This window comes from Glycine soja, chromosome 19 (genome assembly GCF_004193775.1).
Source record: "Glycine soja cultivar W05 chromosome 19, ASM419377v2, whole genome shotgun sequence".
In the NCBI taxonomy this organism is placed as follows: Eukaryota; Viridiplantae; Streptophyta; class Magnoliopsida; order Fabales; family Fabaceae; genus Glycine; species Glycine soja.
In genome coordinates, this window is record NC_041020.1 from 22,516,897 (window position 1) to 22,528,777 (window position 11,881).

Genomic DNA, 11,881 nt, shown 5'->3' on the forward strand with positions numbered 1-11,881 from the left:
CTAATCTATTTCTCTCTTAACCTATCTAATTAGTATTCTCTTAAACTTACTTTGACTCACTTGGTCACACAATTATTATTTGAAAAACCTTTCTGAAAACTCTGTTTTTATCTGCATTGGATGACAATCATTTGTGTTTCACTAAAACTGTGTTTTCACTCATTGGATCACACAATGAAAATCATTCTATTGAGAAAAAAGTTATCATATTTGACTAACACACTATTCAACCCTCCTTTTAGTGTAATATTTGATATTTCATTATACACCACACTAACTCCAACAATTGTTTGGAAAATGTTACATTGTGTTCTCCTATAGGAGAGGCTACCGAAAATGTTAAAAAAAACAAACAAAAAATATAATTTTGCAAAATCTCATAAAATATTAGTGTAATTTACTCTATTACAATAGTTTGATAAAGTAAGCCAAATAATTAGAATCCAACAATTAGATTTCGTACATACACCATCGAAAACCTTCAAAAGCAAAAGGGCATTTGTTTCATGGAAAAAAAATTTAGACTTGAGAATATTATTCTTGGGAATAAAACATGGGGATTAAATATTGACTGAAGGTGAGATTATTGCTTACCTAGGTAAAACAATTACTGAGATTAATTATTTTATTACTTCATAAAAAATGTGTGATTATTTTTTCCCCTCCAATATTCTCGGGACTAAAAAATCTACCTATAAAACAAACGTCCCCTATAAGAATCATAGTGTATATGCAAAACACAAGATCATAACCAATATTTTGTTAGAGGTAATGATTCAGTTATAATTTGTTTAGCCAACACTATGTGCTTTAACTAAGTTATTTATTTATTTTGTTAATACATCAATTGCCTTTAAGAAAATTAGTTACAATTTGTTTAGTAAGTGTTGGGGTTGTGAGTAAAATTTTCTAAGTGTAGAGATTCTATGTCATGTTCAAAAATTGGCTAATTCGACTTGTCATAAAAACATTGCTTTCAATTGGTGAATCAAAGAAGGGTATATTGTGATTGAATTGAAAGAGATTTTTTGTAAGTTGATGTTATGATTAAGTATTGACATTAGAATCAAGTGAATATATATTGTTTAGTAAGATTTGGAAGTCATTTGATTGCATGAATGAATGAGGATTTGATTACCAATTCAAAAGGAAGTTTATAGGAGGTGTAGTGTTCATTTAGATTGAACAATCAAAAAGAAGTTTACTGGAGGTGTAATGCTCATTTCAATGGACAATCAAAATGTGAAAGTATAAACAGATTTATCTAATAAAATATTTAGAAAGTTTCTAAGTGTTTGGTGATTTGGATTTGGGAAAAGAGTTTTTGAAGATAAATCATTTGAAGACGCAAACAAAAATCTAAAGACACATGACTTCCGACTGCGCATCTAAAGACAATTATCAACAGATATCCGATAGAAGGAACGAAGACAGTTATCATAAGGTTTTTGACAAAAGAAACAAAGAAGACAATTATCAACAATTTTTTTGACGAAGGAAATAGAGACAGTTGTCAACATCTTAGATAGTCTATTTGAATAAGTTATACACATGTTTAAATCTTGTAATTCGACCATTGAGTTGAAAAATTATAAATAGGCACAACAATAGTAATTTTCCCTTGAGGAGAACATTTGCACAAGTTGTATCTACATCATCACATCGGACAGGAAAAGGCTACCGATTCTAGGAAAATGTGTATGTTCGAACCAACATTTTAACACTTATCTTTTCATTCATTTTCTTTTGTTCAATTTACTTTATTGCAATTTTCTTCTTCTACATTTCTTCTCCAAACTCTAAATTCTTTTTAATCCTCATTTCTTCTCTAAAATTTAACTTTTATTTTTCTTCATTTCGTATTGTATTTCAATTTAATAAATGATTATATCTTTATTTTTGAAGATATTTGTTTCATATAGTTTTATGATTGTGAACATAATCGAAGAATTTTTGTTTTGAATTCACAAACAATTATATCTCTACTTCTAAAGATATTTGTTTCACATAGTTTTTTAATTGTAAATGTAATCGAATGTTTTTTTGTTTTGATTTAATAAATGATTAAACGTCACTTCTCAAGATATTCTAGCTTTGCATAACATTTTGAATGCAATGTTACTTCAAATTATTTTCTAAATTAATCTCATTATTCTCCTAATTGAAAGTTAAAATACTTTTAGTTTAATAAAAAAAACTCATAATCACAATTTTATTCAACTAAATAAAATAAATTATTTATGATTGATTAGAATCAAGAATAAAAATATTAGTATAATTATTTTCAATTACCCACACGAATTTCTACCATAAACAACAAGACATTTTCATTTTCCATGCTACCTCACACTAGGAAGGTCACAATAAACAAGAAAGAAATAATATTAATAGACTATAAAATATGAGGTAATCTTTCTAACTTTTATCCTTTATACATGTATTTAATTAAAACATAATTATTTAATTAATATTGAATTATAGCTATGTATGTAGAGTTGTAATGGTAGACCATATAACCCAGCATCCGGAGGATTGGAGTGGGAATAGGAGTAAAACTATAAAAAAAGCTCTTATGATTATTATTATCAGACTTGGTCCTCCTATCTCCTTAAAAAATGGTTTTATATTTTTAGTCATCACTAATAATTTCTTTTATAATATTATAATAATTTATTTCTCAATTATTAAATATTAATGAATTGAAGTCATTCAAAGAATACATATAAAGAATTTCAGTTTATAAATATTTAGTCATTATAAGAGTATAAAGAAGGTAATCTTTAATAATAATAATTATTATTAATATTACACTTTAAGTTTTTTTTATAACATCAACACTTATGACTAATTGAATAACATGTTTTTTTTTATATAAATTGCTTATTTTATTAATTAATCTCCTTTTCATAATATAAAACTAGGCAAAATTGTAAATTTGGTCATCCTATTTATCTCAGAATTCAGTTTTGGTCCCTCTATAATTTAATTTATAAATTTAGTCTCCCAATATTTTGCAATCTCGTTATTTCAGTCACTAACCCCTGAAATAAAACTTTGACCGTTAACTGCTTACTTTAATTGTCACATGTTGTATTTTTATTGGACGTTGACTGTCACGTGTCATGCTTTTATTGGATGTTAATTTTGTGTGCCTAATTAACGTCAACTTCTAATAAAAGCGTGATACGTGACGGTCAACGTCTAATAAAAGCGCAACATGTGACGATCAAAGTAAACAATTAACAATCAACGCCTAATTTCGGGGTTGAGAACTGAAATAACGGAATTGCAAAAAACTAAAAAACTAAATTCATTAATTAAATTGTAGGGGACCAAATTTGTAATTTTGAGACAAATAGGAGGACTAAATTTACAATTTTGCCTATCAAACTATTTATATTGCATTTCTAAATCCATTTTTCTACCACTTTTATATCTTCATTTGGGTATAGAAAAAACTTATAAATTATGACTCAAACTTACCAATTTTTCTTTGAATTATTTTATCCATATTTGTTTATTAAGTTTGTGAATTTTGCATCTTTTGTCTAAAAAAATTCTCTATAATATTGGTAAAAATATGATTGTTTTCTTAAATTTGTTGCAAAGTTCATAGTTTTTTATATGTGTCCTCATAATAATTTTGTTTTGTAACAAAACTTATTGTTTTTTACAAAATTTTATTAAAAAATTTAAAGATAAAATTTTCAACTTTTCCATTCAATAGCATACAACGGTATAAAAGTAGGAAAAAAAAAGAAATATAATAATAATAATAATAATAATAATAATAATAATAATAATAATAATAATAATAATAATAATAATACTAATAATAATAATAATTACTATTAGTATTATTATTAGTATTATTATTATTATTATTATTATTATTATTATTATTATTATTATTATTATTATTATTATATTAGAGAAATAAAATTTTTATTTTCATAAAACATAATTTCTTAAGAAAATAGTTAAAATTTTAAATAGAATTATTAAATGTTTAAAAGAACCCAAAAAAAAAAATCTATATATTATAATCTTTATAATTTTGACCCCTACAAATTTTTTCCTCATGCTCCGCCACTGGGTATTTCATTCCAATATTGTAGAGAACTGACACTGAACGGTATAAATCCAAATTCAATAAAAATATCACATTGTATATGAATGCAAGAGTTTCTAAACAATGGGTATAGTGGTAGCCATATTGTTTTACTGGTTATACACGTGCGTAAAAATATGAAAATAAAATTGAAATATAAAAATTTGAGTTCACTTAGAGCAAAAGGTTAGAATTTGTTGCTGAAATATATGATATATGTAATTCTCTTTTCGTAATTTCAAATAATTATATATAATATTTATTAATTACTTAACAATTACTATAACCACTAGCTTAAAGACATTTGTTAAAAACATATTAAATAGTTTTTTAATAAAAAAATATGATAGAGAATGTATTGATAACATTTTTGGCTAAATTGAAATCCATGTATTTTTATTTTTTTAAATATGCGATTTTAGTTTTTCTATTTTTTAATTAAAATATTTCATTTTCCAACTTAAAAAAATTCACAATTTTAATTTAGAGATTTTATCCTTTACTTTTAAAAAAATTCATGATTGTAATTCTTATGACTAATTTCAAATATTAATCATATATTTTTTTATTTTTTTCCTTATAAATTAACTTATAAATAATTAAATAATTTAAAAAACATGTCACACATGCGTTATATATATATATATATATATATATATATATATATATATATATATGTAAGTTAATATTAATAGAAATACACAAATTAACTTTTGAAATTAATCAATCATATATATTTAAATCGCTAATTTTTAAAAGTGAGGAATAAATATCTCAATTAAATAAGAAATTAAAATTGTAGATTTTTAAAAATGAGAAACAAAATATTTCAATTAAAAAAATTAAAGGACTAAAATAACATATTTAAAAAAAAGAAGAACAAATTACAATTTTTATCTAACATTTTCTACAAAACCTTTTTGAACGGATCAAATCCTATGGTTTCCAAAATGCAATCGTACCCTTTTATCTTTATCAAATAAAAACACATCCTAGTCGTATATCAATTGCTATTTTGACTGTCTAAAATTAAAAAACAAAAAAAAGAACAAAAAAAGAGAGGAAAGGTTGGTGCTACAAAAGCACCATTTTATCGTGAACATTCTGAAGTTTAGATGTAGAGCTCACTTATGTACCTTTCGGACTAATGTGATCGAATAAAAATCCTTTAAAAGCTAATAATACATTTGTTGTCATTACTTTATTATTGATTGAACTTCATATAAGATTTATTAACCGAGGTGAATTCAATTTTTTATTTAATATATAATTTTTTAACCATATTAATAATAAGGATTTTTTATTTTTCTTTTTTGAAATTTTGTAAGATTTTTATAATTTTAATCTTTTAGATCGATTATAAAATTAATTCTAAGTTCAAAATTTAATCAAACTTAAAAAATTTTGTTTTTCTTTAAAGATATATTATGTTAGAATCAAATTGAGATCCTTCTTAATAAACTCATTGACATGTGTTGTTATTTGCTAAAATGTATGATTTTTCTTAACTAATAATATATTGATTGTGTTTCTAATTAAAAAATTGTGAAGAAGCTTGCATTCATCAGCTGAGTCATCACCTTAACACAACCATCTTTATCATTTAAATTTTATATTAAGTAAAAAGAAAGAAAAAGACTAGTGACGGAGAAAAGGTAGTGCCTCTTCCATATAATAATAATAATAATAATAGCCTTTTTAATATTTATTCTACCTTGCTTGGTGTGCACTGGTGTCCCCACTCCCAAAGAAAAAAATTTTGAAATGCCCATTTTTATTTAGACTTTGGAGGTTCATATTTGGTACGTCTGCAAGTAAAACAGTACAAGTTGGTGAAATACAAAATACTTCTGAAAGTGGAGTGACCCTCCAAATATTTTGGTTTTGTTATAAGCTCATTAGTTCGAACTAGAAGTCTAGAACTGTCTACTGTTTCAACCGTTTCCAAAATTTCTTTATTCATTAATATGATTTTTTTTTTATTTGAAGGGGAAAAGAAAAAAAAAAAAACTCAAATCACCCTTTTTGCTTGATAGTGTAATGAGCAATGTTGTCTCAGCAGGGAATGTTCAGCTGTTCAGTTTTCATGACCAAAAGTGGTTTTGTTTGTGCTGAGGTTTCTGTAGGATAAAAAGTTTGGGTTTTTATTTCTCTAATGTACAGTGGTGATAATGATGGAAATGACATGCATGATGATTATTATTTGATGGCTTTTATCTTTTGCTTTGCTCTCAAGTGCCATCCTATGTTGGTGTGTGGAGCATCTATTCTGTATAACTTTGATTCCCTTGAAATCTGATCTGGCTTATCTTTTTTTTTTTCTTCTTTTGGGACCAATTTTCACCCACTATTTCCACCCTCCACTTCAAATTTACTTGCTTTGTGTTTGTGAGTGCCTGTTATCAAATCTCCAAAAGCTCAAAGAAACTGGTATTGTGTTCGGCATAAGGAATTAGGATTGATTTCAGGGTGTATTCTGTACCTTTTTCATTTTTATCTTTGTTTTTTCATTTGTGCTTAATGAAGAGCTTTGGAGATGTATGATATAGAATTGTAGGTTTGTGTTGTTAGGGTTGAGAAAAATGGGATCTCAGGGTGGGGCAGTGCAAGAGCCAAAGACTACTACCCCTTTGGCTAGGCAAGGGTCCTTGTATAATCTGACCCTTGATGAGGTGCATAACCAACTTGGGAATTTGGGGAAGCCACTTGGCAGCATGAATCTTGATGAGTTGCTGAAGAGTGTGTGGAGTGCTGAAGCTGGTGGTGGTGGTGAGGCTTCTGGCTGGGACTTTGGTGTTGGTGATGCTACTAACATGCCGCATGGCAAGGCTGCTGCTTCCGGCTCCTCTCTGAATCCTCAGGGGAGCCTAACTTTGTCTAGGGATCTTAGCAGGAAAACTGTTGATGAGGTTTGGAAAGATATGCAACTGAAGAAGGTCACTAATAGGGATAAAAAAATCCAGGAAAGGCAAGCTACACTGGGTGAGATGACTCTGGAGGACTTCTTGGTGAAGGCTGGAGTGGTTGCTGAAGCTTTGCCTACCAAGGGTGGGGCTATGTCAGGGGTTGATTCAAATGGGGCTTTCTCACAACATGGCCATTGGTTGCAATACCAGCAGCTCTCTTCTTCGACGCAGCAGCCGAATGTGATGGGGGGTTATGTGGCTGGCCATGCCATTCAGCAGCCTTTCCAGGTTGGAGTGAATCTGGTTTTGGATGCAGCATACTCCGAGCAGCCGGCTTCTTTAATGGGGACGTTATCGGATACACAAACTCCAGGTCGAAAAAGGGGTGCCTCTGGTGTTGTGGTGGAGAAAACTGTGGAGAGGAGGCAGAAGAGGATGATTAAAAATAGGGAATCTGCTGCTCGGTCACGGGCAAGAAGACAGGTAATATACATTTGTGTGTGAATGTGTTTGGTGTTATTTCTTTTAAATCTACTTGTTTTTTTTTATAACATAGTGTAAAGTCGTATTTCTTTGGTTAATAAAATTCAAAAAAGTTGATGCAAGGTATTATCTATGTCAATGAACAGGCATACACACAAGAACTGGAGATTAAAGTTTCACGATTAGAAGAGGAGAATGAAAGGCTTAGAAGACTAAATGTATGTTTCTAATTCTATGCTTTTGCTTTTTTATTTTCTTAATTATATGATGAAATATTTGTTGGTCGCATCTCTTCATGGCTTGCGGCCTGCCATCTTGGCAGGAAAGTGTATGGCTGAAATGCTTGTTGTTTAAAAGGATTTCATCTGGCCAAAGCTTGTCTATACTGTTGGTTGTGTGATATTTTGGTTAGGCATGTGATTTATGACACTGAAAAGTGATTGTGCTAGGTATGTAGTATGTACTATATAGTATATTATATGCTGCAGTTGATGAAATAAATTGTACTGATTAATGAATAAATTGATATGTCTGTAGAGAACCAACCTGTAAGGCCTCTAGTTATTCATCATATTCTTTAGTCTAAAAAGGAAAAATAACAATGGACTAGGCTCAAAACAAATGATAATAATGGCCATACTAGTTGGAATTCTAAGATAGGCCGATCTTTATTGCTATTATGATTCTTTAGTATTTTAATTGCATTTGGATCTACAGTTTTCATATAAATGTGTGTTTTGCATTGAGGTGTGGAGTATTAACCAAAAATAAAATAGATTTTTTTTTCAGGGAAAAGTGAAATTTGCTCTTCCTTTACAATCATAATGCATCCTATTAGTAGTTAGCAATTTATAAGTTGCCGAAAACTCCATTGATTGGCCATGTGAATATTTATTATTACTTTGCTGCCTGTCTTTGGTAATTGTGGCTAACTGGGAAAGTCATTGTGGAAAGATTGAAGTAAAAATATTTAGTGTTTATGCGTACTTCATCAGTGAAGTGCTTGTTTCTTGGTCTTATTAATTGCAAATAGTGTAGTTTGAACCATTTTATTATAAAGTACCTTTGTTAAATACTTTTTTTTTTATGGCAACCTTTGTTAAATACTTAATTCCAATCAACCATTGCACTGATATTACAAGATTTTTCAAGTTTCCTGTGTTATTGAGACAGAGTTATTGGATTCTGATGAGTGTTGGAAATCTTACTGGTAGCATAGATAGACTTTAAAAGCTTTAAAATGTGGAATGCTCTAGGCTTTTGGGGTTATATCTGGTAAAGAAAAAAGTGCTCTGAAGGATCATGAGGTAGTTCTGCAAGCTTCTCTACTGCTGTACTGTACTCTGAAATGAAATTTGAACTGGGAATAATGAGTCCATCTGAAAAGTTTTTAACCCTAGATTACCAATAATTTCTGTTAAAACCTCATAATATCTTTTATTCTTTCTAACTCTGGTGATAAATACTAGCTCCAAATATTTAAATATTTTGAAAACCTGGTGCTAGTAGTTTTATCTTCCTTTTGCTTAAATGAAAAAAAAAAAAAGCAGATTGATGACTTGTTGAAGTTGATAATGCACATTGGCTAAGACAGCCAAATCTAGTTTTACTATGGTGTGGTTTGGCTTCTAAGAGATTTGTCCAGTGGCCCAACCATTTTATTTGCAGTTTCGCTTACTGATATATTTCAAGTCAATTTGATGAGAATCAATAAAAACTTCGTAAACTTCGTACCCCATTGCCCAGAGGCTCTTCGCTATGCGAAGGTATGGGGGAGGGATGTTGTACGCAGCCTTACCCTTGCATATGCAAAGAGACTGTTTCCGGATTCGAACCCATGACCAACAAGTCACCAAGGCACAACTTTACCGCTGCACCAGGGCTCGCCCTCAATTTGATGAGAATCAATACCACAGAAAAAAAAGGAGATGAGAATGCTAAAAAAAAATTGAACTTAATGTTATTAAGTGATACTGTTCTATAATGATTTGCCGCATATAGTTCTGTATCAGAACACTATGTTATGTTCCCAACTATATATCTTATTATCCACTTATAATCATCTAATATTGTGTTTATCACAATAAATCGAATTTGTTTGAGAGAACCTTAACATGATTGTCCATAGTTTTAAGGTCTCTCTTTTGGTGGTCTAAACCCTTTTGTTCTTTTTTTGTTTTCTTAGAATGTGGGTTTGGGCCTAACTCAATTCCAAAAGCTAACTCATGAGGTGAGGGTTACACCTCACTTATATCCTCTATGTTGGCCTTATCTCTAGTCAATGTGGGACTTAGATTTTTCCCAATATGTTTGTTTTTCTAATTATCCCAAGCTATTGGTTCTATTTCTTCATTACAACTTCCAAGGAACCTTAACAGTTATCCAGTACTTATAATGCAACTTCAACTTCAATGAAGAGTGGAGGTCCCAAAATTGTAAAGCACAGGGGAATAACTTCAATCTCAATCTTCTGGAGGATGGAGTTGCTAACAACATTTTTTTTCCTGTTTGTGAAAACAGAAAAGCATTCTACAGTTTTAAACACACAGTGCACTTATTTTGTAACACTTACATCTACAAAGAGGATTACATTACCTGATTGGAAACTGAAAGTAGTTCAGGTTAAATATCCATAACCAGTTATAATCTAGAACCTTGTTTAGGATCTTAGAATTTGAAGCAGGACATAGCTCTCTATGACATGACTTTACCAACTAAAAATTATCTTTGAACCAACGATATGGTGTGTGATGGACTGATGCTTTGAGTTTGCCGTGTACTAATCACTGTTGTTTTTATTCTATTTGTGGAATTTTTTAGAAAGTTAAGAGATATAATAAAGCAATTCACTTGTCTTTCCCTAATAGCTTAAACTTTTAGAGTATTTGTGTCATGACAACTTAGGTTATGTTTGGATAAATTTCTTAAGTAAGCACTTGTATGAATAGAAAAGAAAAAAAAAATGAATCAAACTTTTCTTATAAGTTAAAATCAGCTTATGTATCTCAGCTTTTCAAGAAGTTAGATGAGAGAACTTCTATAAAAGTTGAAGTGTACAAGTTGATGTCAACTTAAGAGAAATTTGTTGGCCTCTTTATAAAAGTTGTATTTGCTGTTCAAAAAGAAAAAAAAAAAAACTTCAGAGAAAAGTTTAGTTCATTTTACCTTTTTATTTTCTTCTGCTTTAAGTACTTAATTTATTAAAACAGGATTGGGTAAATAGGGAAATTTGTTCTTGAAAGTGAGGTGTTGACAAATTGATCCCTCAAAGATGAAAAATTCAAATTTAGTCCATGAATATGCAAAAAGGACGACAAATAAGTTTTACAAACAATTTAATGACAAATTGGTCCCTAAATTTTGCAAATTAATGTTAAATTGATCCTTGAAAAATATAACTTATTGTTAAATTGGTCGTTGAACATAACTTAATGAAAAAATAGTCTCACAAATTTAATGGCACGATTAATTTGTCATAATTTTTGCACATTCAAGGACTAAATTTGTATTTTTCATCTTTCAGATATCAATTTGTCATCACATTACACTTTCAGGCACAATTTTAGCTATTTACCCAAAAGGATTTTATTGATTAACGTTTTTCCTTGTCACAGGAAATGGAGAGGGCATTGCCATCTGTGCCACCACCTGAGCCTAAGCCAAAGCAACAGCTTCGCAGAACTAGTTCAGCCATCTTTTGATATCTTAATTGCAATGAATTCCTAATTCTTGCCCATGCTATCACATCACATAGCTCTCATGTGCATTATACTCCCGCCTCTTCAAGTTTGGTTATAGATGGGAGGCTATTGTTTGTGATGCTATCAGTTCTCCCCAGCTTGCTCTATTCTACTAATGTTTACCTCTTATGTATATTTTGATTACAACTTAAGCTGCTCTATAAATATACTTACTCTAATTTTGGGCCCATTTGTGGGAATTATGAAATTATAAGTCTTACTTTTTATTTAACAAGTCTCATCTATGATTTCATGATTTTCAATAAATATTAGCTAATAACAGAGACTGTGTTAGAAAAAAAATGTATTCTTTATGAATTAGGTGGCATAACATTGTATTTAAAAAAGAGGCAATCCAAACCTTACAGGTAACCTATATGCTTATTACAGCTAGATTAACAATATATTTTTCGTATTTTTATAATCTATTATTTGGTTAAAAAAAATCCCATACTAATATTCCATTTGTTTGAGTGAAAATAGATTTGGATTAAAAGTCTTGAGTTCAAGTCTTTTGAATGTGATTGGAAGAGAAGATTTTGTTAAAGGTGGTTTGATAGGTTTTTCGAAGAAAATTAGTTACTGATGAAGCCAATCAATATTTTTCATTTATAATATAGTAAAAAAATCATGTAAACAAT

The 11,881-nt window shown here is 29.4% G+C and overlaps 1 protein-coding gene across 1 annotated transcript; it reads left to right on the forward strand.

The window, feature by feature from the left end:
* Nucleotides 1–5,924: 5,924 nt before the first annotated feature.
* LOC114398093 (ABSCISIC ACID-INSENSITIVE 5-like protein 2) lies at nucleotides 5,925–11,480 on the forward strand. Its single transcript, XM_028360239.1, has 3 exons — nucleotides 5,925–7,500; nucleotides 7,647–7,718; nucleotides 11,115–11,480. The coding sequence occupies exons 1-3, from the start codon at nucleotides 6,694–6,696 to the stop codon at nucleotides 11,199–11,201; spliced, it is 966 nt and encodes a 321-aa protein (XP_028216040.1). The 5' UTR covers nucleotides 5,925–6,693; the 3' UTR covers nucleotides 11,202–11,480.
* The last annotated feature ends 401 nt before the right edge of the window (nucleotides 11,481–11,881 follow it).